This window comes from Sylvia atricapilla, chromosome 5, assembly GCF_009819655.1.
Source record: "Sylvia atricapilla isolate bSylAtr1 chromosome 5, bSylAtr1.pri, whole genome shotgun sequence".
Taxonomy (NCBI): Eukaryota; Metazoa; Chordata; class Aves; order Passeriformes; family Sylviidae; genus Sylvia; species Sylvia atricapilla.
In genome coordinates this window covers 62,894,630-62,920,122 of record NC_089144.1, presented here as the reverse complement: position 1 = coordinate 62,920,122, position 25,493 = coordinate 62,894,630, and the positions used below count along the sequence as shown (strand labels likewise).

General features: G+C 41.3%; 1 protein-coding gene and 1 long non-coding RNA gene across 9 annotated transcripts; one reads left to right on the top strand and one right to left on the bottom strand.

Annotated features, from left to right (window-relative positions):
- Window positions 1–354: 354 nt before the first annotated feature.
- On the top strand, window positions 355–25,493 carry RESF1 (retroelement silencing factor 1). 8 transcript variants are annotated; one of them, XM_066319740.1, is made up of 7 exons: window positions 355–496; window positions 8,671–8,848; window positions 14,811–14,906; window positions 15,105–15,209; window positions 16,999–22,328; window positions 23,081–23,155; window positions 24,306–25,493. In XM_066319740.1, exons 5-7 carry the CDS (start codon window positions 17,039–17,041, stop codon window positions 24,446–24,448), a joined length of 5,508 nt encoding a protein of 1,835 aa, XP_066175837.1. In that variant the 5' UTR covers window positions 355–496; window positions 8,671–8,848; window positions 14,811–14,906; window positions 15,105–15,209; window positions 16,999–17,038; the 3' UTR covers window positions 24,449–25,493. The 8 variants fall into 8 exon arrangements, with proteins under 8 accessions (XP_066175837.1, XP_066175835.1, XP_066175833.1 ...); XM_066319738.1 differs by lacking the exon at window positions 8,671–8,848 and adding an exon at window positions 957–1,062; XM_066319736.1 differs by lacking the exon at window positions 8,671–8,848.
- On the bottom strand, window positions 6,993–8,202 carry LOC136361679 (uncharacterized). The gene is made up of 2 exons (XR_010743674.1): window positions 7,693–8,202; window positions 6,993–7,385 (listed from the first exon to the last, which is right to left on the bottom strand). It is a non-coding gene; the product is annotated as an uncharacterized lncRNA (long non-coding RNA).

The window sequence follows — 25,493 nt, the reverse complement described above, 5'->3', positions numbered from 1 at the left end:
ATTTCTCCGGAGAGCGGGGAAGGCTGGAAGGGAGGCAGGGAGAGGGGCAGGGAGGAGCGGCGCGGCCCGGAGGGATGGCAGCACGGCGGGGCCCGGCCCATGGCGGCGGTGAGCCCGCCCGGTGAGCCCCGCGCTGGGCGGGCAGTGGAGCCGGCCCCGCCCGTGCCCGGCTCGGCCCGGAGGGATGGCAGCACGGCGGGGCCCGGCCCATGGCGGCGGTGAGCCCGCCCGGTGAGCCCCGCGCTGGGCGGGCAGTGGAGCCGGCCCCGCCCGTGCCCGGCTCGGCCCGGAGGGATGGCAGCACGGCGGGGCCCGGCCCATGGCGGCGGTGAGCCCGCCCGGTGAGCCCCGCGCTGGGCGGGCAGTGGAGCCGGCCCCGCCCGTGCCCGGCTCGGCCCCGCCCCGGAGCTCCCGCCCCGCTGCCCGGAGTCAGGGTCTCCTTCCGCTGCCGCCGGGGTCGGCAGTGGAGCCCCGGACGAGTCGGCCGCTGGTTTCGGTGAGGACGTGTGCGGCGGCGGCGGCAGGGAGAAGGAAGGAAGGGAGGGAGCGAGGGCCGTGCCGGGGGCCGTGCCGTGCTGTCCTCCTTTCCGCCCGCGGGGACGACACGCAGCGGCTGCCAGGAGCCGCTCCCCGGGAGCTGCGGGCCCCTGCGGAGGGCTCGGGGCGGGCAGAGCGCTGTCCGCGGCCGGGGAGCGGGGAGCGGAGGCCGCGGCGCCGCAGCGGCGGGGGTCGCGCAGCGCGGGGCGGCCGCGTGTGGCGCTGAGGCGCGGGGGGCCCGGGCGGAGCGCGGCACACGGCGGCCGGTCCGCTGCTCGTCTCGCACAACTAATTAACAGCAATTAGTGAGTGTCCTGCGAGTGCTTGAACAAGGACAGTGCGATGCGCAGGCTCCGGAAACATCGCCCGCCCCGATCACCTTAAGGACGCAGAGGTTTGTTTGCTGTATGTCTCGGTAGGGTATGACAATGGAGGGAGATTCGGCTGAAAGGTACTTATAAAAACCCAACAAACCAAAACCGAGGAAATCCTCCTCCCGGCCCAAAACAAAGCCGCTAAGAGAAAGTAACACTGTCGGGATTGAAGACCGGGTGTTTCGAGTGCCCTGCGTTTAAATTCTGCGATGAAAGTCCAGCATTAGTGATTTTTTTTTTGCTTCAGCCTCCCAAATAGGCATCACAAGCTGTGCGCTAAGGAGCCGGTGTAAGAGGGCTTTGTGCTTTGTGTAAGAGGGACACCTGCAGTCGTGAATTGTGGTTGTACTGATGAAACTGTTTATATACTATTAAAGAAAAAAAAAAAAACGGATTTAAGGAGATACAGGCTCGCTTTTTTGCTTTGCGTTGTCTGAGTAGTGTAGCTGATAGAAATAACTTGTTTATTCCGTCTGCAGAGGCAGATGAAAGCGTGAGGAAAAAGTGCAAGTACCCCATCAACGCATAGCAACTTCCTTCTGTGCTATGGGAGATGTGCTTTCTATGTCTATGGCATCAGTGAAAACCAGAGGCATCAGGTAGAACACGAGTAGATTTTCCACCGGAGCACTGGTTGTGTTTCAGAAGCCCATAGGAATGCTGGCAGTTGTTTTCCTAGAAGTTGTTGGGAGGCTGACTCAAGTCTTTCCAGGAGCTCCGTGGTAACTTTGGGCATTTCCCTGCTCTTAACTAGCCTCCTGGGAGGACTTAAAAATAGAATGAAACAAACTCAGCTCGTCGTGACTCCTGGTAAATATTTTCTCCTGAGAAAATACTCATCTGAGAATGATGGGGAGTAAAACTTGTTACAAACATCAAAAACTCCTAACTCTTATCACCCTGTTCCCTTGAACTAGCCGACTGATGTCCCGGAACATTCAGATAGACATTCCTGGCAGAGAAAACAGACTTGTGATAATGATTACTTTTATATTACTGTTTGTAAAATTAAATAATTTATTCTTGATGCCTGTGCCAGTATAAGAGTTCCCCTGAGTCTCAAGGTGCAAAGTGTTGGCAAACTTATGACGGTAGTTCCCAAGATGTTTATCAGGAACCGTTAGTTCAGTGTTTGTGTGGCTCACTGCAGTGAGTTCAAGAATCCAGCCCTCTTTATAGTTTAAGCTTGAACAGTATTTTTTTCCCTAGGAAATAATATATTGTCTGATGTTTTGGCAAAAGATTAAAAAAACCACATTACAGTATGCTTTATATCAAGTCTGCTATGGAGTGTTTTGGTTTTCTTCTAAATTAAAGATAAAACTTTCTCCAGTTCATTTTTCTTGCCAGATTTTTAGAAGTTTCATTTTTGTCGTTATGGTTCTGATTTCTGCTTAAAACACAGATGCTTTTTTGCTTTTGCCCTTCCTACTAATCTTTAGAAAAATAGTTGTAAATCAGTAAAATACTCTGATTTGCAGGAGGCTGTCCCTCAAACATGGACTCTTTAGAAACCAACAAATTGCTGACTTGGATTGTTTTCTGCGGGCTGAGGTGTTTTGGTAGGAGAATATTTTTATATGTTTAAAAATTTATGCAGATCAGCCTTTCCCAATTGTTTTGTTTGTCCTTTTTTTTTTTTTTTTTTTTCGGTTTCATTTGCTGCAGCCATGAGCGACTTATCACTGGATTGGAGATGTGAGATTCTCAGATAGCATTTGTGGTCTTGTAATAATTAACCTGTTTGATGTTGAGCCTTTCTTCTCTGCAGTGAAGACTAACAATTGTCAGAGGGAGAGCAGTACTCCCCACCCCATAATTTAAAAGGCCTGGATGAAGACAGCAAAAGGAGTAAAAGAGGGAGGAGAAAGGCAAGAAGGTGCAGTTCAATACTCTTAATTACTAGAGGAGCTCCTGCTTTGCTAAGCATAGCTATGAGAGCCTGTGAAAAACCTTGGAGCCTGCTGGTCACTTAAAAGGAAAGAAAAAAGAAAAGCAAGGAAAAAATGGTGAAAACACCCATTATGATTTTTAGCATTAGGTAATGCTAATTTCGCCTTTTTAAACTGCTAATGGGCACTAATGAAAGGAGATTGGTGCTTCACAGGAAACTGCAATCCAAAATCTGACGGGATCTTTTGATATATTACTGGTAATCGGTACATAGGAGACACTGGTGATATTGTTGATATATGTTGGCAATCTTGAAGGTATCTCTATGTCTTCATGCTTGTTATAAATGGTCTTCATAAAATGCAGATATGCCAAAGAGCTCTTCTAGTATGTGGAAGATTTCAATGACCAAAATTCAGTTAACGTCTTAATTTCCACTTCAGTCAGTATCCTGTACATAGATTGCTAACTTTTCTCCAATGAGTGGTTGTTAGGTGTTGGATGATTAGGGAACAGTACTTATAAAAGGGGATATCTGCAACTACTGAGGATGTAAGATGATTCTTTAAATGTGCATTGAAACTTGGAAGGAGTTTGGAAATTCCTCAGAGGTTGAAGCGTATTTATGGTTTCTGTGCATTTCACTTATTTCTGTGAAGTGTGTGAAGCACTGAGGCCTGAACAATAGGCCCTGAGCTAAAGCTGACTGTCAATAACCCTTCCAACCAAACGTATATTTGTATCCACTTATTAGTGAAAGATGCATGTAGTGTGATAAGAATATATTTCTTCCTGTGTTTAGAGGCCAGTGAGGGCCATGAAATCAGATACCTGGCCTTGTCTGTGGGGACATGGTCAAAGCCAAATTCTTGGTTCCTCCTCGAGCTCTGGCCAGGCTTTGGGTGGTAACCGAGAGAAGAATGAAACCAGATGTTCCTACACTAGAAGGTATGGAAGCTTGTTTATTCAACAGCATAAAAGCTGGATCCTCTCACAGTGAAGATGGAGGCCTCACCTGTGGGTGAATTTACCTGAAGAATTTCCCAGTTACCAGGAGTGGATCTCCAGTTGCTTGCTGTGGTTGGAGCTCCCCAGCTGAAATGCAGATCTGGATGATAATAAAATATTAGATGATGCACCTTTAATTATTACAGACAGTCTTCTGTAGTAGTGATTAGATGCATTGCTTAGCTTATCTTTTTGTAATTCTTTGTAGTTTTAAACTACAGTAAATGACACTTATTCCTTAAAGTTGGTCTTTTGTCTTTTGTGCTGACCATGTTCACTGGCAGAACAGTGTGATGGTAAATAGAAATTTGCAGTTGAAGTGTAGGAGTATAGGTATTTCTTAAAAAATGTTGTTCCATCTGGGAAAAGCAGCTTTGGACTCCACTTTATTTTTAGCTGACCTTCTTCCATCATAGCAATACTTAAAACTAGAAGAGCATGAGCTGTAGATAATACTTAAAGCTGTGTGTTTCAGTTATGTACATGAACTTTTCTGTAGAGGTGAGGATATTCCTGTGTGAAGGAGTCTGATGCTACCATTAGAAAAGCTTCCATTTGTAGGGTTCTGAATGGTATATTTGGTGATGTCACTTTGTCTGATGAATCCTGTCCATTATTAATGCCTTCTCCCTGCAAATCTTTTCTGTTAAAAATTGCTTTCTCAGGCTTACAGCTATTGCTCAAAGGGAACTTTTTTTTTTTTTTTTTTCTCTGAGGAGTGTAGGTAGTAAATGCTTGGTTGATACAATCAAGCAATCAAATACCACCTTGAGGATTTCATTATGTTCTGAACAATGACATCACTTTTGCTGGTGTTGGTGTGTTGTTTGGTGCCATGAAGAACTAGAATGTTAAAATTCTAATGGGGCATGGCTCCTCCAAATGCCTGGTGTCCGTACTGCTTGCAGAAGAATCACTTTTATCTTTCAGAATAACCTCTCAGAGCTCAGTTTAGATTCTGCTTATGAGAAATTCTGATTTTTCTGTGTCTAGTGCTTCCAGCTGTTGATATGTGGAATAGTGTTTATTTGCATTAGCTCATTCGTGATGAGAAGAATGACTTCTTTATTCTTGACCTGTTGACTATGACCACAGTTCCCATGACACTTGTGACAGTGTTGCTGGGTGCAATGTTGCTTTAGGATAGTGGATTGGGACCACTACCAGGTGCCATGGAATGCCTTTTTCTTGATTTTTTTGATTTTTTGCTATCCCCTGAATAAGTCTTAAAATGGAATTACATAATTGTAATTTCTCAACTGCAGAATTTCTGGGTTCCCGTAGTAATGTATCTGTATAACAGGCTGTTCTGATGCACCAGCCAAACTGTTTGAAAGTAATCTTATCAAACCACCTGCAGTTTTGTTATTAGAACCCTCAGGAATTCATCAAAGTTACTGAGAAAAATAGGGCTAAAAAAGAGAAGAGGAGCCTGAGAAACAAGAATGCCAAGACAACAGAAATAAGATGAAAGAGGCCATGGAGGCTCCAAACTGTAGCCAGTCACATTCCCTAAGGGATGCATGCCTACTTCATAGACAAGGCGAGCTGGCCAATGAGATGATGCAGGAACGTGTGAACAAACAATTTAGAATCTATAACTGTAGTTTAATGTCAACAATAAATTTATCTTCTGCTCAATCATATTAGTTAGTTGTACAGATGCCTGTTTCTCCTGCAGGTTCCTGCCAAGATTTAAGGCAGAGTCAGAGACTGATGCTTGTTTCGTTGTTTTTCTGCATCTGTTTTGCTGATGGGCATGGTCAGAAAAGACACAGACCAATTTACGAATAGTGTAATTTAATATAATATGAAACTGCAAAGAATTACAAAAGAATAAGATGGGATAAGCATCAGCTGGGGGAAGCCACTGTCACAGCAAAGGACTGGAGAACCACTCCTGATAACTGGGAAATCCTGCAGGTGCTTCCACCCACAGGAAACGAAGCTTCTGACTTAGCTGTGAGAGGGTCCAGTTTTTATTCTGTTGAATAAACAAGCTACTATAACTTATAGCGTGGAAACATCTGGTTTCTTTCCCCTACTGGGTTTTTTCCAAAGCCTGGCTAGGGCTCAAGGAGGAACCAAGGGAGTTGTCTTTGTTCCTGTACTCCCAACCAAGGCTAGATCTGGCCTTGCCTGGGTTCTAAATACTGAAACAATGTTTTGCCAATGAGCACATAAATATAACATTTGGTTGGAAGGTTCATCTAGAGGTCAACTTTCGCCCAAGGTCTGTTGTTCAGGCCTTAGTACTTCAACATTTCGCTGTTGTCATCATCATGAAAAATGACAAGTAGAAATCTGCAGCTGTAGTCCTGCATCAAGCATCCTTATTGAAACTGAATTTCAAATTTTTTTTTACATAAAATTGGAAACCTGTGAGCATAGCAGGATGTTCTTTCTTTGTAAGTGGAGGTGAAACAGCTTGAACTTCACCCTACTTGCAAAAATCACCAGTGATGGAGGGAGGGTGGTCATGTTGGTTTTGGTGTTGAAGAATGCTGAGATCAGCCTGACCGAAACACCTCAAAATTAAACAATATGAGGATGTGAAAAGACTGCTATTTCCTGATGGGAACTGGTACGGATGTTGGAGATAGATATTCCTTGCTAAAAGGAATGAGTGGTAATATTAATCATGCATTTTTAATTAATTATGTTCTCCTGAGCTAGCCTGGCAATGTCGGATTGACAGTCAATCACATCCTATAAAAGCTCAAGCTTTCTTTCTTATGGTAGGGATTTCCAGCACACTCCTAGGAGTGTGCATGGAGATTCTTCCTTTAAGTGGGGATGCTTCTTGTGGTGTAACTCTCTCTGGGACTGAGTGAAAGATTTGCCCAGGGGTCATGAGTATGGGTGACCAAAACCCATCTCTTCTTGACAATTATTAAGCTAGTTTTGAAAATACCAATTTAATAAATAGTCCACTATAAGAATGGTTATAGCCTTTTGTACTGAGGAAGATCATGGAGCAGATCATCCTGAATGACATCACGTGGCACCTATAGGACAACCAAAGGATCAGGCCAAGCCAGCATGAGCCTGGGAAATGTAGGTCCTGCTTGACCAACCTTTGTTTAAGTCAGTTTAAGGGGAACACTCTAAAATGAGTTACTTCCCCTTAATTTTAAGCAATCCTTTTCCACCAACAAGGAGAAACAAGTAGAGGAGATATGAGTGGAAAAATAACAGTTTACTAAAAAAAAACCAAAATAGGAATAGGCAAAAAATAACAGTAAGAACACCATTTTTTTAGAAAGTTGCTGAAATCTCTTAGACTCGCGGGGAACAAAGAGAAACTAAAAATGGTGGAGTAGTCGCTTCCCCAAGATGATGCCTGCCATGGGGGAAACAAAGGGAAAATGGCCACAGTCCCTCTCCCTTGATCTCTCTGGTGATTGCAACTCCAGTGGTTGGTACTCTGTCAGGGGCTAGAACTCGTGGAGGGACTTTGCCTTCTCCTTGGCAGAAGACAGCAGGGCAAAGCCTCTGGGCTGATGTGATTTAGTGCCTTCTTGCCTGAGCCAGGCACTGCTAGTGGGCTGCTAGTGGGCTGGGATCATCACACTGTCACAAATAAAGAAGGGGGCTTAAACCAGACCTTTGACAGTAGATAGTGACTTAATTGAGGTGGCTAACACCCCAAAACTCACTCTTGTTCCACAAGTTCTTAATAATGGCTGATTAGGTCTATTACAAAATAAATGACTAATTGAATAGACCAAGGAAAGCAGACATAAGACTTAAACCAGACTTCTTACCATACAGGATAAACAAAGAGACACTGCTAGTAGATAGACAATACAGTGTGATTAAAGTCCCTTTGTTAGGGCTAGCAAAGAATTAATATAGATTAGGATTCAATGTATTTTACCATCCCATTGTTGATGGCTCATACATCAAATCTTTCCTCTCAATTTCCGGAAAAGTATCTACAAAGATGCGTCCAAGCTTTGTAGGGCAGGCTGCTCAGCACATTTCCAGGGAGTGTGTAAGAGGCTTCTATCCCCATAATATTTAGTGTGGCTTTTATAGCTGTAAAGAGCAGTGTCTTTTGATCAATGGTATTTACTTCTTTTTATCTCTTCCCACATCTGCTCTCCAGACCAAGATGTTGATTCTTCCTTGGGGGGTCTCAGCCCTTCTGGCACCAGAGATAACCCTCTGCCAACCTTTGACTTTGCCTGGGTTATCTCTTCCTTCTGCACCAGCTGTCTGTCGTAGAGAGGGACGTCCTGCCACACACACAGAGCTGGAGGCAGGCTGCTCTGCTTCTCTGGGTGCAGCACGTTTTTCAAAATTCACTGTGAAATAGGCTTTGATTGGGAAATGCAGCTTCCCGAGGTGCTGCTGTTGTCAGTAGAGCCAGAAGGCATGCTGTAGGCGAGCTCTGCCTGAGCAGCTCAACTTTTAAAGCCTTTGAGAAGAAAGTGTATTCACTTCATTTCCAAAGAAAAAACATCACTAACAAACTGAGAAATACTGTTTATTCAGTGTTGGACGACAGTGAATAAAATGACATTAAGAGTCCTAGTGTTTGGAGGAGACAATGCTAAAAGCAGAAAGGAAGGCTGGGAAGGAGAGCCTGATGCAACATGAAGGATACAGGAGTAAAACATGACTATCAGAACATTTTACTGAAGTCCTGAAAGATTAATGTAGTGGCTTTCCTAGATCAACCAAGTGGGTTACCCTGTCGTAGAGGGAAATCAGGTTGCTTTCCCCTCATGAAGCCATGCTGGCTGTGACTGATGACTGTTGTCCTCCAAGTGGTTTTCAATACCTTCCAAAAAAATGTTCTCCTTGATTTTACCAGACACTGAAGTGATACTGACAGGTCTCTACTTTCCAGGGTCCTCCTTCTTGCCTTTTTTAAAAACTGGGACAATGTTCGCCAGCTTCCTGTCAGCTGGGACTTCTGTGGGTTCCCAAGATCACTCAAAAACCATCAAGAGAGACTTTGTGATGACATCAGCAGCTCTTTGAAGATTACTGGGTGAATCCCATCAGGATTTGTCTGAAGTCGATAGGTAAAAGGGGAAAATACACTGTTGGAAATGGTGAAATGGGAATCTGCAAAGAGGAGTGACTACTAGTCTTCATATGCTTAAGTTTACTGTAAATATTCTGTGATTGATTTGCAATCTGAGATTAAGTCATTTCCAACAAATTATCTCCTACATAAGAATTGCTAAGAATTTTGAGGCAAGAAAACCGTGTGCTGGTTCTGTTGTGACATCTAAACTACAGTTACAAAGAGAGGAAAATGAGAATTGCGGATGTTTTTGTACTCTTTTCTTTGGGTACCTTTAGTTGATTCAGGCTGTCTTTCTATAACACCGTAAGTCAGATGTGCTGAATGAGATTTAAATACTTTGGATTAAACGAGACGTGCCGCTTCAAGTCCAGAAGCAGAAACAGGAGAGCAAAGTTTTGCTGGCCTGCAGCTGGACTTTTGTCCTTTCAATTCTTAGAATCTTCTGTTTACTGAACTACATTCTGCAGAGGTATGAAATTGCTGTGATCACAGTGGCTGGCATTGAAATGTGTATGTTTATAGAGTTTTTATAGGCTCTATTAAAGGTAGCTTTTAGCAGTGAATAAGAATATTTTAGACCTATTCTGAGTGCTTCAGTTACACTTGTTGAAGAGGAGATTTAGACCACTTAGGGGACCACTGGAACAGGTAGCTGGAAAAGTGGTTTTATTGAAGTAAAATGATGTAAAATTGAGGCTTAAGAAAGTGCCCTGGCAACGTTTAATCTTGCTGTACAGATACCTTTGAATTATTACTGTTATTGTATTAATGCCTTGTCTTAATGCCCTATAATACAAAGTTATGCACGATACCAATCATCCAAGATCTGCAGTTGATAAAGGGTCTTTCAGCCTCAAGGAGAATCTTGGAGGTGACCCAATTCAAGGAGATGTTACAACTATGCAGCTGGGAGAGATTAAAAAAAGGGTCACCTGGGCTTTCACATTTGTGGAATAAAGTGGTTGACTCATAGTCAAATGCAATGGAAAATTCCTTGCACCCACAACTTCAGTTGTTCCTTACGAATAAGTCCTGGAAGAACTACCTGTTATTAATGTCTTATTAATGTCTTATTTGCTTGACTGGTGTTCCCAGCTCTTACGCATCAAAGCTCTTTGTGTCACCCTGTTCCTACGTGGGTTTTCAAAGAATAGGCTGGAACTAGAAAAGTCCTTGACCTGCAGTCCTGCAGACCTGCAGTGTAGTCCTTAAGGCCTACACCTTAACTCCTTGTGAGCCTGAGCCAAACTGTCAATAATTTGGTCAAGGAGTTGAGCTCATCCCTATGACTAGAATCAATCCACTTCATTGACTCAAAGAGTGGTAGTACAGTTACCTCTTGTGTCTGTCATCAGTGTGTGTTGTATTGCATGTGAGTGGTAAGGGTACAGTCATTTGATGAGTTGCTTAGCATAATAATTATAATTAATGGTTATTATATACCACTGCACAAGTGGATACTGATATTGTTGAATACTTCTGGGAGAAGGGTTGGAAGTGTTTGTGGCTCATATTCCAGTCCCAGGTGCAGTGTGTGCAGAGCAAGGAATAGAGAGAGTAGGCCAGCTGACTAAAACCTGGGCCTTTCATGACCAAAGTTTAGAGTCTAGGAGACTCGATATTTGCATTAGGAGGAGGGAGTAAATGGAGTTAAGAAAACAGACTGCAGGACAGTTTCAGAAATACCTTTGGTACTGGCATGCAAAAAGATTCCTTTAAAAATAACCCCAACACTTTATATTCTGGGCAAGACCTTGGTTTTTACCAGGGCAATAAAAAGTTCCTGGTGTTCTTTGAGGGCTGAAATTTGGAATCATATTTTGTGTAAGATTCCCATCTATATGTGCTAGGAAAGTCAGCAAGGTGCTGGTGATGAGAGACATCAGGAGTGGGAGAAATTTCAGCTAATACTGCTCTAGCTACCTTGGCATCAATGGCAGGACTATAGGCATAGCCTGGAGGTAAGTGAGTAAAGGTATAATTAATGCCATTCCAAGTACAAGCAAAGTGAGCTTGATAGGCTCAGTGATTGAGACACTGGAGGAATGTCTTTAATGTGCAAACCGACTGCATAGATAAGAGGAAAGGTGAATGGCATTGATTGTTTTGGCAGCTTTTTTGGCTGGAAGTATGAGTCAGAGAGGGAATAAAATTGATACCTAGGTAGCTGTCACAGGCAGAATGGAAGATTCACACAAGGTTTATCATGTGTACCCTCCTGTTAAGTCAGAGGGTGCAGAAAGGATCCTGTTGCTTTCTACACTCCTACTCAGAGAGGAGTCTGGGTGTTGTGGGATCCAGTTCTAGCTCCAGGTTTAGTCAAAGGTTTATGTCTAAAGAATTCCACATATGTAGCTGAATCTTTATATAACTTCATTCCACAGGATCAAGGAAGGCAAAGCAATATGAAAAAATTGTTTATTTTTATGGTGTTAATACTGATGAGAATATTGGTCATAACACCAGTTAGACTAAAGGACCTTAATCAGAACTAGGTACTACACAGTATAGACAGTTAACTATAATTACAGTGACAATTTTAAAGCTGGCAAAAAAAAATCAAGTAGAGATTAATGTTGCTCAGTCATACCAAAGTCTCTAGGCATATCTCTTTAACTCAGCCTTGGGAAATAATCTTGAGGGTGTCCCCACTCAAAGGAGGGGAATCTCCACACACACTTATAGAAGGAGTTATGTTAAGAGTGTTGGAAGCATAAAACAGTGAAGAAAATAGCAAAGCTCAGTATGAGATGGGGCCCACACATCAGAGCATCAGTGATTAGAGGAGACATGGGAACCTGATGGAGGTTTTTGTTGCCATGGCATCGGGTAGGAATGTAAAGTGGGAAGGGAGCAGTGCAGTCTCAATACCAGGAAATGTTTTGTACAGCTGCTACCAGGTATACCTGCTACAAAGAGATACTGCATGGGACACAACCACTAAGAACAGAAAATCTGACCACCCACAGCACTTTGCACCATAATGGCTAATAAGGTATAAAAGGACCCTGATTTTGTGTTTAGCTGGGGGATGAGAATTTGATATGGAAATTGTAGGGACACATTTTCCTTGCCCGCTGCAGAAGGGGCACCTTTTGGTCAGACTTGTGTCTTTGGCTATGCTGAGTGTTTTGACATGAGAAAGTGAGCTTGTGATTGCTGTGGTATTGTTAGGGCTGTATTTAGCTGCTCTGCAATTTATGAAGATATTGCTGACACTCTAAAAAAGCCATGTTTGTTGCATTTAATAAACCATAGTATTTGTGAACCTGGCTGGATCTTTTGAATGCAACTGGACGTACCGTTAATAAACCGTTGGAGCATCCTGTGCTAGACCTTTAGTTATGTATTTGTAGCAAGTCCCTGCTGTTAAAAACTGGGACTGGGTTTTTATAGTGATAGACTGTCAGTCAGATATTTCTGGGCCAACTGTTTCAGCTCAGTAGCCTTTAGCTCAGCAATGTCAGGTAAATTATCAGTAGTACTGTCACTTCTTGGTTGCTTTATCAGGAACTTGGTTACATCCTCATGTGTGCCAGTTTCTGCCAGGAAACATTGTTCCTCACATCCCCAGAATGTTCAACTTTGGAATTATTGAATCAGGCTAGTCTCAGCATTTTTCTACACCAAGTGCAGCATGATCCCCCTTCTCCATCCATCACTGATAACTTTTACAATCAGGGTATTGTTCGAGCTGCTTTACTCCCATGGAGGCAGAATGTCCTGCTCCAGTAGCCCTGGTCAGATGCCAGGACCCACTGGACTTGTGAGCTGACTGGCTGGGGCTGTTAAAAGGGGAAGTGGGTGCAAGTGAATACTCACTGGTTTTTCAGTTCTCTGAGAAGAGATATGCTGAATTTTGGGGCTTGCAGGATCACATGATATTAACAGCATGGGTCACTGGAAGTAGGGGAGGTGCTTCTCAGAATCCCCAAAGTAGGCAGAGTTTGATTCAGAAGTACCAGGAGATTGTACCTTCCCTGGTGTATCTTGGAAGGTCTGGTCTGTGAGTAATTCTGTCTGTGGAAGTAAAAATGCTAATGCCTTGTAGGCCTTTATAGGCCTTTCCAGTTAGAAATATCTGCAGCATTGCCTAATAGCCTCACTGAATAAGAATGGCCTTATTGAAGGGAGGTACTTGTGAAAGGATATACTGTCTGGAGCTTACCTGAAGTAATCTGTGTGTTACCATTCTTTCTGGTAGCTTGCTGCATCTTGCTCATCTGACATACACCTGTAGTCCTGTGAAAAACAAGGCATGTAATGCAGAAGTATGTAAATAAAAGCTCTGTCACTGCCCCAGCTGGGCAAGGTTCAGCTCAGCAGAAGCTGTTTCTTGGCTGCTCTTTCGTGGTGCATAGCTCTGCAGCTTGCGTGCAGTGATAAACTGCTGCTGTGCAGACCTGACCAGAATTGTGTCGGAGTTACTCCACAGCAGAAGTTAGAACCTTTCAAAAACAGATTCTCAGACTGGCTGGCTCTAAGAGAAGTCACACTTGATTGACCTTGGGAAGGGCTGAAGGGGCTCCTGGAACCTGTGGACTACTGCAGAGCGTGAGAGAAATGGTCCCCTCCATTGTCATCAACTGAAGGCAGGATTTTGACTGCCTGTGAGGACATACAGATGATGATGCCATTGATGGTGGCATCTACCTCCAAATGGGAAGTCTCTGTACGGTGTGCCCTCCATGCCACCTGAGAATGATCACGAGGTTCTGTCTGGGGTGCCAACTGTATGCCTGATAAGTTTGGGTAACCAAGGGCTGGGGGGGTTTCCAGGTGATGAAGTGATCGGAGTGGAGGGACTTGATGCAGCCTGGTGGTTTAGATTTGGAATATAGTAACAAACATCAGACCAACAGCTTTAGGAATGAAAGTTTATCCAGAACAACAGTTGATTCTTGGTGATGGTCATGTGTGGTTCTTCTTACAGTAATTCCTGTAACACATGAATGATGGCTTACAGAATTTCAAGGCACATCCATTAGAATCTCCACCCCTTGGTCCTTTTGGGCCAGGTTATAGAGCTTAACATTGGAATGAATCCCTCCCCTTGTGAACCATGGTATTCTGTTAAGCTTAAAGAAATAGATGCTTAGGAAACAAATTTTTTAAGAGAGCTTAGGAGCTAAGAGTTAGGAATGTAGTAGAAGAACTAGAAGTTGACCAAGATTAATGGTTTACATATGATAACATTCAGAGCCAGCAAAAATGGGGCCAATGCACATATGGAAACATTTAAGTGAAGTTGATATACATTGGATATCACTCAGAGCCAGCCAAGAGAGACCTATACATTATAAATTTTGATACTGAAACTAATAAAGACCAGAATGAAGAGATCAGCAGGTCAAGTATTCACAGCAACGGGATGGAGGTGAAAAATTTAGTAAGCAAGGGAGACATTCCTTGCTTCCTCCCTCCACCCTCCAACTCATCTTAATGACCACTGACCCAAAAAAGGAGGAGGACCACGCAGGTGCAATGAATATGCAACCAAGTGGGGAATGGGCAGAGACAGCTGATGAATATGCATAGGTGTTTTGGAATATGCATGACTTTTATGAATAAATAGAAGGCTGAATCTGTAGAGAGTCGCTCATGCCTTTGGGAGTGATCCAGCATGAGCCCAGCTCTGAAATAAACATCTGCTTTTAACTAAATCAGTTGGAAGGTATTTTGTCCTTGCTATCCGTGCTTCACTTGTCCCCAACTTGGTTGCAACAAGGGGTTCCTAAATTTTTTTGGTCTTGTTGGTGACAATAGTTGGATTTTACTCTTGGTGAAGTTGCATGTTGCATGTCGTCAAAGTTTCTTACAGTTACATTTTTTTACAAGGTTGGCATCTTAGTCTTGTTTGCCTCTCTCACTGTTATGTTCCCAGAAAATGTAAATGTCTTAAGTTTTTTCTTCAGCATTTGTCTAATTCAAGGATGTGATTGTTTTATCCTCAGTCATTTTTCGGGAAATACCCAGTGTAACCGTAGCAGCCTGAGAGCTTTACCTTGGATGCAAAAGCGTGTTTTCTTCACTAAGATTCCTGCATCACTGTAAGTATTGCCTGGACACTGATGTTGATGGTTTTTACGAATTTCATATGCCACTTTGTTTTGCTGTCTTCTTTTATTACTGTTGTCTTATGAGAGCAAAGAAAGTAAAAGAGTGAAAAAAGCTAGAGCTGTCTTTGAATCTTGAAAATAACACCTGGAAAATTATAACACTGAGTCTTTCATTTTTTTATCGGCTAGGTATGAGTGATACTTCTCATTCTCAAATTTGAAATCAGAAGAGTCTTAAAATATAAAACAGCCCATGAAGGAAAGTCAGGAACCTTGAATGATCTGGGAGAAATGGTATGAAACATTCTGTGAGAAACAAGGCTCACTCTTTAAATTTTTTAAAGTTTAATAAGGGATCGAAGGGACAGTAAACAGCGCACTGAGTGCTTGGCAACTGCCAGAAGCATGTCAGTTAGCAAAAAACAATTTCCTGAAAAACTTTTTCATTACATTGGTCAAATGCCTATTCATGAATATTATACATATTCAAACATTTCTTTGAATTCACATGTTCTGGGAATTCTTTTGCTTGGTTCAACCTTTGACTTGTCTTCTTAAAGTACTTGCCATACTGCAGATGAAATGTATATGTTTTATTTCTTCATGAGGCCTTTGTTCCGTGGTTTGACAGTTCTTGATAATTGGAGGATCAGTGGTAAATTCCTCTTTGCATTCTTTCTTTTGATGTTTATTTTCCTGATTATTTTCAATGTTGTCGTATCATACAGAAAAGATACTTACAAGTATATTAAATCATTAGCTATTTGACAGAATTATCTCAATTATTCTCACCATCGTCAGCTAGTTACACAAATAAAGGCATTTGCTATTTTAATATTACATAGTCTCTATTTTAATATTTTGTGAAAGCCTAAACTATAATATACACTAATATATAAGTGTTTATCACAATAATATATAAACTACACTGGGCCAGGGCATTGGCCACAAAAACTGGCAAATTATACTATATTAAAGCCGTTAAAAGTGATTACAAACTGTACTGTATCAAAATCGTTGTGATTAATAATAGTTTGCAAAAGCCAATACATAGTAGTGAAAGCTAACAACTACATAGTTACTTATAACACATTCTGTTGAGAAACTAACACCCTGCACAAAGCAAGGTGTTTGTTCTATCCTAGCTGAGTTTGATCATACTGGGAGGAACTTATCGAGATGCAGACAAGCATTCATTCTTGTAGGTTGTCATGAGGGTTTTTGTGCTTTTTGTGCATTTTTGAAGGCTGAAATATTGTTTGGCTTTGAAGGCACTGTTTCTAATAACTTTAGAGAGTAACATGCTCACCCATTTGCGTTTGTTGGTAATCCATGTCCATTCTGGAATATAACACAAGGACTTAGAGATAGGTGACTTTGTCACCTCCTGTAGGTGTAAATACTGCAGTAGCAGAAGTGTTGCTGTCATCTCTATGCTTCATGCTTTCTCCCAGCAGAGTAAGTTAATGCTGCCAGCATAATTGTGGGTGCTTTGCTTGTAGCTTACTAGAGGCACAGTTATATTTCTCAAAATTAAACTAGTGGTCCACATTATTATGAGATATTTTTAGTAAACCCAAATTAATTTTCCATTTATCTTGTTGTATTTGAAGGTATAATTGAAATTGAGTCGTCTTATCTGAAAACCCTGGCCTGTATTTTATTCTATAGGTGTTTCTTATATTCAGCTCTTAAGTATTGTTTATTGTGTCATGTTATACACATACCTTGGGGTTTTTCTCCATTGTTTTTGGATGAAGAAGGTAAATACAGCAATCTGTTGTTAAATTAAAAGGTTGAATGATTATAGAATTAGCAGAACTGTTTGAAGGTTTTGCTAGTCATTAGATAGTCAATACAGTTGTTAGTTGCTTCTCTTTTCATATTTTAATTGTGTTCTGGGAAACAGTTTATGGAACTTGACATTGACAGCATTGCTGTCCACAAGTTGTGCTAATGGGGTTGCTCTCCTACTCAGCAATTTAGGTTCAACAGCTCTGTTCATGATGCATTCTAAATCACTTCTTAGTAAGTGAAATACGTCTTGATCAAAAGATTGTAATTTTTATCAATTTCTTTTTAGCATTTTTGGTTTTGCCTGAAGAAAAAGAAAACAGGAAAAGATGGACTGGAATTTAAGGCCAGTGCAGAATGCTGATGGAAATACAAACCTGCAAAGTGAAGGAGCATGTTTCACCCAGTTACTTCCTAATGGACATCCTTTTCCTCAGACAAATGCCAACTCCTCTAAAAATGCATGCACTTATGCTGAAAATAACCAAATAGTGTATGTGCCAACTGTCAATCCTGCCTTCCCCGCTGTAAATGCTGAAGGATTCAAAACTCCAGATCAAACCTCACCAGGAGCATCTGTAACTGGTAATAATTTTTTTATGTCAAAATACTCAGTTAAACGACATCAGCAGATGCATTTAACAGCTCTAAAGCCTCCCATTCAGAATTCACCTTTGCGGCCAGAGATGACTCCGACTTCTTGGCCAGTTTCTAATCCTTACAGTTATCCCTGCAGAAATTTACCCCCTCTGTCCTCTCAAGTGAACGCAGGGAATAATGTAAGAAACCTGCTTGGGGAGCCTCAGTATGCCAATACCAACGCTTACACAGTGCAGCCAGAAATGCAGCAGCATAATTCTCTGAGACTTGCGACGCTACATCAAGGTGGCATTCATCCCCAGAATAATTCTTTTCCTCTTGGTACTCCCGGGCAACATGTCCCACCCCAAATGTTTAATTCCAACACTCAACAGGGTAAAGTTTCCTATTCAATGAATCAAAATACTGGGATGAACGTACAGCTGCCACAATTTCAACAGACTCAGATGGCATCAGAAGCTTCTAGAGGATGTTCTGCACCATCTTTGTTGCCTGCCAACTGTGTTTCAAGACCTGCAGCACAATCTTCAATGAGCATACCACAGGAAGTACAAAATGTACCTAATGGATACAACATTAACCAGCAGAGGTGCTCTCTGGATCCAAAAAATGCTCCTGGGTTTAACAGTATTCAGCAACACTGTCTGCAGCAGCAATCTGGAGAAGTCAGTCAATCAGTCAGAAATGTCTATAATCCAAGTGGAAGTATGACAGCAAATAGGTCTTTGAATGAAAGCTCTATGTCATCCCCTGGCATTCCCAAAGAGCTGCTTGATGTTGTGAAAGAAATAGAAGCTCTTTCCTCACAGCCACTCAGTGATCCTGCTTCAGTTCCAGAAAGCCAGACTAGTAGTTTGATGAATGGGCCTGTTAATGCTCAGATTTCTTCAGTGACAGCAACACAGGGAATAAAAATTACAAAGGAGAGGCTAGCGTGGGAAGCTGAAAAGCTGAAAAGTCTTAAAAAAAGGGTTGTCCTGATGGAAACAGTTCATAATTATAAAAAAAGAATCTATCATGCCAAAAATACTCCTCCTCCTCCTCCTAGTTATCCATATTCTTCTGCCAGTTGTCTTCCATATGTGCCCAAACAAAATGTTCCACCTTCCCCATCTGAAGCAGTGAGGACAGAGAGGCCCACGCTCACGGTTTCACATGAAGAAAGAAGGGACAAAACCCTAGTCAGTGCTGATAACAGAAGATTAGAGGTGACTCCAAGTAACCTTCAGGTGGAGCAGGGAAGCCTTTCATCAAGCTTCACTCCTGTTCCCTCTCAGAGCAAAGTCCCAGCTCAATTTAATAATCCTGAGAGCACCTTGGAACAAAGGGATGTGCATGCTTTGGCCTCTTCTCAAGGAACTGTGACTTCCTCAAACAATGCTTTGTGTTTGACTCAAGCAGGGAGCTCTGTCAAGACTGCATCAAAGAGTGTGCAGATTGGCCCAGAGAACTCATCATTTCTTCAGTTTGTATTGAGCAGCACAAATGCGCTGAAAGAGAAGACAGCTGGTGCTACCGCTGATAAAATACTGACCAGTCTCCTGCGTAGTGAAAAACCACTGCTCAATACATCTCTCTCAGGTGAAAGCATACTAAAAAACACTAGTGAGAAGAATGTAGAAAGTCTGGAAGGTGAGCAGGTGTCCGTGGCTCACACAAACTCCCCTGCATCAGAAACAACTGCATCTGGTGATGCTAAATTCCAGGCTGAGGTAGCTCAGAAAAAAACGCCGTTTACTGAAAATGCCTTCTGTAACCAGAGCAATTGTAATTACTCTATGGAAGAGCTGGCTGCATGCCTGCGCTTGTGGGATAAATTTCCATCAGAATCTGTAAGTGTGCAAAATACACAGTCAAATGAAAGCCCCACAGCAAATCAAGTTTCACCCTCCAACCAAAACACAAAGAAGACAGAAATAAAAAATGTTCTCCCTAGCGTGGATGAGGCTGTTACAAGTACCTCTGTAGGACAAAAACTTGATACATTATTAAAAAATTTTGAACCTCAGGTTGCAGTTGTCTCTCCTTTAGTACTTTGTGAACAAAGACTACCAAATGAGCAGGTGGGCGAGATCCCAACACCTGAAGGTAAAACCTCTCCAGCCATCAACTTGGGGAGCTCATATAGCTTGCAAGAAGAGGGGAAAAATGGTGTAAGTGTGGCAAATACTGCTGAAGGAACAACAGAAAACACTTGGTCATCACCCAGTGATTGTGTTCTGGAACAAAAAGTGGACTCAGATTTGCAACAGATGAAATTAGGTGATGAAAACCAAAGGAAAGTTAGTCAATCTGCACAAGATGCAAAACAGAATCTGCAGCTTGGATTGCAAAACAAGGCTACTCTTCCTAAATCAGGCACAAATTTTTGTAGTCAAATGTCTCAGGAAGGTATGAGAGACCATGAAGACAAGCAAGCTGTGTCAGAGGCGGGAGATAGATCCACAACTGTGCTGGAAAATGACATGTTTTGTATTTCTAGTGTATGCTCTCTAGTTGAAGGTCATAAATTTTATAATCCACAAATAGCAGGCATGTTCAAGTCAGTCTATGAGACACATGCATCAGAAGGAAATGTATCTGGTACTAGACAACAGGAGCAACATTCAGACTTGCATAAAACTGAGCTGAGCAATAACACTTCCCAAAGAGAGAGCTTGCTGCTAAAAATGTTGGAAGACTCATCAAGCCATTTGGAGAAGGAAAGCAGTGGCAATCCTCCTAAAGCAGTTTCTACCTCGGAACAAAACACGTCATTCAAGACATCTTTCAAGCATCCTGAAAATTACTTAGAAAATCTTGTTAATATGAACCGGAGGTTAGCTCAAAATTCACTAGATTTCTCTCTCAGCAGAACTGCTAAAACAAATGCACCTCCACTTCCAAGAGACCACAGTAAACAAAATTCCGTGCCCAGTAAAAATAGCACAGAAAAGAAGGTGAACTTTCTTGGAACAGAACCTACAGAACCTAGTAAATATCTGAAAGATCAACTGTTGGCTCTAGTGAAAGAGTTTCCATATGGCATTGAACGTGCTGATATGCTAACAAAAGAAGCAGCACAAAATCATTCCGTGATTTCAGCACAAAATCATTCCGTGATTTCAGCACAAAATCAATCAGCTCAAGGGACAGAGAATCAGTCTCAAAAAGAGGTTAAAATTTGTGACAAGAATTCTCATTTAAAGGACCCAGTAAATCAGACTAAAATTGCAGCGTTAAGCTCTGATCAGGTTCAAGAACTGTCTCCTGGACACAACCAGTGTCCCTCTAGTGACAGCAAGAGAGAAGTGAGTCAACAGTCAGAAAAGGCTTCAGCTGACAAGGACAACCTTGAAGGCAGTGTTCAGCCTAGTCAGAATCTATGTGAAAAGGAAAAAAACCCACAAGAAACTTCTAACCCCAGTGAAAAAAGTGAAGATTGCTCCTCCTTAACGGGTGATGTATCTGTAGCACATAAAACACTGCACTGTCCTCCTCAATTAGAAACATGTGGTTCAGAGAAAAATGATTGTCAACTTCCAAAAGCTGAAAATACGGACTCTGCAGTGACAGAGGAAAACAACAGTCAGTCTGATGCCTTGAAAAAGAAAAACAGTGCAGTGGGAGACCTGACAATTTCTGAAAAAATGCCAGAGAGTATTAGAAAAAATAAAGATATTTGCAAATACAGTTCTGCAGTGAGCAAAAAACCTAGGTTGAAAGTGGATAATGAATACAAACTGCCTACAACACAGCAGGAAAAAATTGGACCAATTAATCCCTTTGAAAACCAGGATGCTGATAAATACAAAAGCAGCAGTTGGAAGGAGCATCTGCAAATTGACAAAGGAATCCAAGTGTCAAGTAAAGAATTTTATTCTGACAAAAAAGAGCACCAGATAGCCTCCCAAGAGTTACCAGAGAAAACTGATCATACGTATGCAGACAGTGTAGCAAAGTTGTCCATAAAGAAGGAGAGTGTTTTTAAAACTGAATCCCTTTCAAAAGATACAACCAAACCAGGTTTGACCATGAAATCCAAAACAGACAGTGATCAATCTGTGAAGTCAGAAATGATTGAAATTAAGCACCCTGAAGTCAGTCAAGGACAAAAAATTAAAACCTGTGAAGAGAACTCAGCTGAAGAACAAAACTGTAGGAAACAAAAGGAGATGCTCAGGCAAGACGTTGGAACTAGCGTCAAGGAGCAAGCAAAATTACCAGCAGAAATAAAACATAAAAAATTGAGCAGCTACCGAGCTGATGCTGTAAAATTCTCAGGTAGTAGCACTGTAGACTTCAAATCAAGACACACAAAATATTCTCCGCATAAATCTGTAAAAGCTCATCCTTTGCAGGAGCAGACATACAAACGGAAGATGAAGGAAAATATGGTTGGGAGAGAACTTAAGAAAGCAAAGCTAGAGGAGGAAAGACTGAAACAATCTGAAGCAAAGAGTTCTAAGCAGCTTGCACACAATTGCATGCTAAATGCTGACAAAGCTAAAAAACTGAATGGAGAAAATGGTTGGAAACCAAGGAGTTCCTTAGCAGATTGCTCTGTGCTCAAATTGCAGAGGAAAAGGGCTCGATCTTCCAGCATGTCTAAAAACTACTTTTCTAGCAAAGAAAGACATCTTGATGGTCAAAACAAAGACAAGTGCTCTGACAAAATGTTTCATGATAAAAATCTTCTATACCTAAACAGAAGAAATAACAGACTAAAGCTGCATCTTCAAAAGGAACCCAAAAAACACTACCTGAACAGAGTGGGATTTAAACGTACAGCGCAGGAGCGTATCTATCTGACAAAATTAGAGACGTCACCTGTCAGACCTGTCTGGCATAGACCCACCAAAGTGTCAAAAAGCAGTGACTCAAAAAGAGATGTATCTGTCTCAACAGTTGAGAAATCATGCAAACAGGAAGTCCTTGAGTTCAAGCTATGTCCAGATATACTGTTCAGGAATTCAGCCCCTAGTGAAGAAAGCTTAGCTGCAAAGGATTCTCCAGAAAGAGAGAAAGTCGTTGTAGAAGGTATGATGCTCTCTTTGATTATTCATTTGTAATTAAAACTCTGAATTCATTTTTAAATTCATGTTGCATAAAACTATTAGACAGCAAATACATGGAACTGTAGAAGCTGAAGGCTGAGATATCCTAACTTGCTCTCTGACAGACCACAGCTGTGTCTTACGCTGGAAAAGAACATGGGAGTTTTCCTGCCATTTTTTTAAGTCTTAGAGAATGAAATTAGAATACTTTAAGGCATGACAGTTTCAAGTAACTTTGGGAGAAGGTTTTCTAAAGTACTTGCAGAAGTTAGCTTGGCTTGGTTGTAGAAAGTAGATTCACCTGGCGTGGTTACCAAAGGTGATCTGATCTGTATTCACTGTTCCCCTGGTTGTGCCTCAGTCTGGCTGGGCAGAGGAGGGAGAGATCTTTCATGATGTTGAGGAATAGAGCAGGCTTAGGCCAAACACATCCTGCCCATAGTCCCCATAACCTTGGCTGTCTTCGCTTTAAGCATCCAGTTTTCCTTCTCCCCTACCCCATTTTTCAACATTTTACATGGTGTATTCTGAAGCATATTTATGTCAAATGTTGTATTTGATTTTTAAATGAACCCAAATCTTAAGCTGTATATATCAGCCCTTGGAGTCATTTTTATACCCAAAGGAAATTTCCTTTTGCATGTGCTAGTATATGTGTTAGAATTTAATGCTGAGTAGAGGCCAAAACTTGTGATATAGGAACCTGAGAAACATTTTTTGAAAATTTCTTTTTAGGTGTCAAGAGTAAAAAAGAAGATTGGTTAAAATGTGAACCAGTGAAGCAAAAGAAACTGGAAGAGATATCTACAGGTGAAGTGACTTCTGAATGTCCCATTTGAAATACAAGTTAAAGCCTCTTTGCTTGGTTTTAAATGTTCCTTTATCGTAGTAAATCTTAATAAAGCATTTTAAATTATTATTTACTCATTCTACTGATTAAATGGATACCATAGAATAGATTTACAAGTCTCAAAGATTTGTGTAGCTTTTTATTGCTTTATGAATATGTTGTTGTAAATGTTGTAAATTTCCTGTGCTGTTAACTTGGATGTAGCACTGGTTACAGCATTTAAATACAGTTTTAAATTGTGTATATAAAGACTCTTTCATGCTTTAAAATATAGGAAGTGATAGCAGAGTCTAGTGCAAAAACAGAAAGTGATTTTTAAAATAATTCTGGCTTTCATAGTATGTTGCTGCTGTTCACACGTAACACCTGTGCTCACAAGTTCCAGGACATGTGTATCCCAGTAGTCTGGACAAGATAATCTGTATGACAGGCAGAGGAAAAGTGGGGCCACTGTTAGCATCATCCTCTTTTCTCTTGAATGGCAAATTGCTTTTTAGATGGTCTTTTATACCCTCTAGGAGTCAACTGTCACAACAGTGGCAACTTCCATCTCAGGATCTTGTTTGTTCCATCCTTTATAAATCTTGGGTGAGGTTCCTCCCAGCTGTCCTTGTTTTTTTTTTTTTTTGCTTTAGGTACTTCTCTAGGTCTGGTCTTGTTTTTCTAGTGGTCTAACAGGAAACAGAATGCAATCTGTAGCCTTTCTGCTATCTGCTGCTTCGCTTTAGAGCAGAGGGCTTGCATGCTGATACTTGTGTTGTGGCGTCGCAAGTAACATACTTTGCATCCTTTGTTGCTGTTGTCTGTGTCCTTGGGGTTTGGTCTGCCATCTTTCTGACCCTTCCTCTTGCTTCTTCTCTTCCTTTCACAAATGCACGCTTTCTGTCATGCCTTTCTTAATAATTGTCTCCAGAAATCTCTCTTGTGAAGACACCCAAATAGCCATTTTGTGCTTAAAGATGCATTGGAGATTGTTTGAAATCTGATATGCCTGGTGCTTTAGGAGGGAAGCTTGTGGCATCCTTTTTGACACTGGAAGTTCTAAGGTACCACATGCATAAGGTGGAGTCCTTTGAGACTCTTGCTTTAACATCCTTGTCTGTCTTGCAGCTGAGGACAGTATTCCCCTTGATACAGCTATACAGATGCTGGATGGAGATGGAGAGACTCTTCACATTCCTGTCAAAGACTCAAAAGAGATGTTTCAGACCTACAGGAAAATGTATCTGGAAAAAAAGATGCAAAAGTCTTGATAGCACTCCTGTATCAAAGGTCTTACCATCTCTGAGAAAAAAATGCCAACACTAAAATGATTTTTTTTTTCTGTTTACCTCATATTGCTGAATAAATGTAAAAAATCAATTTTCTGGGGGGTGTTAAAAATTTCCTTCCCTATTTTCCTCATATTTGTGAATAATTATGAACTTATTCTGTATTTATTGTCCAAATATGCTTTGGTGCTGTAAATGCTGTTTTAAACTTACTGTTTCTTTTGGCATATTTCATCCTATTTTTTTTAAGATAGAGTAGCTCATTGGATCTTAGCAAAAAACCCAACAAACTCATTTAAACTGTCATAGCCTGTTTTCTTTCCTGATTCTCAAAAACTTCGACTTGCTATACTTTCCATTGCTGGCAGTGGAAAAATATTTCTGCTGCAAAGGGATTGCAGTGGATTCTCAAGCATCACACTTCTGTTTCCCACTTATGTTAGTCTAATTGTTTTGCTTCTAAAAAGGCTTTCTGTTTTTGTAGAGACCTTTTTTTTTTCCCTAAACTGGGAATAGAAATAGAAACCCCTCAATTCAAGCATACAGATCTGGAGCATTTATGAAGTATTTATGCTGCTACCCAGTTTTGTTACATTTCTTTTTATGGAGCTTGTATGGACTGAACTCTGAGTTCTTAGTTTGGACACAGTGCTGCAAGCCGTTAGATTATTGAAGACTTCTCTTGCTTTTCTTCCTCTCTTTCTTTGCACTTCAAAGAAAAGTGCTGTTGTTGAAGTGAGGGGAGTTCGAATTCACTCTTGTCTGAGTTCAGCTGTAAGTTCATTGTTTATAAAGTGTTAGATAATGTTTGTTTACACAGTCACTGTGACATAACTTGTATTTGTCATTGGCTATCTTTTGTTCAAGTGCCTTTTCACTGTTATTCAAACTTTAAAATCAGATCGTATTTTTACAGAGATTTGGTACTTGATTCTTTCTATCTTATTAAACCTTTATGCTGAACAAAAAAACTGTAGATACTTTACTGAACGATTTTTATACTTGAAATAAACTTTTGAGGACTACA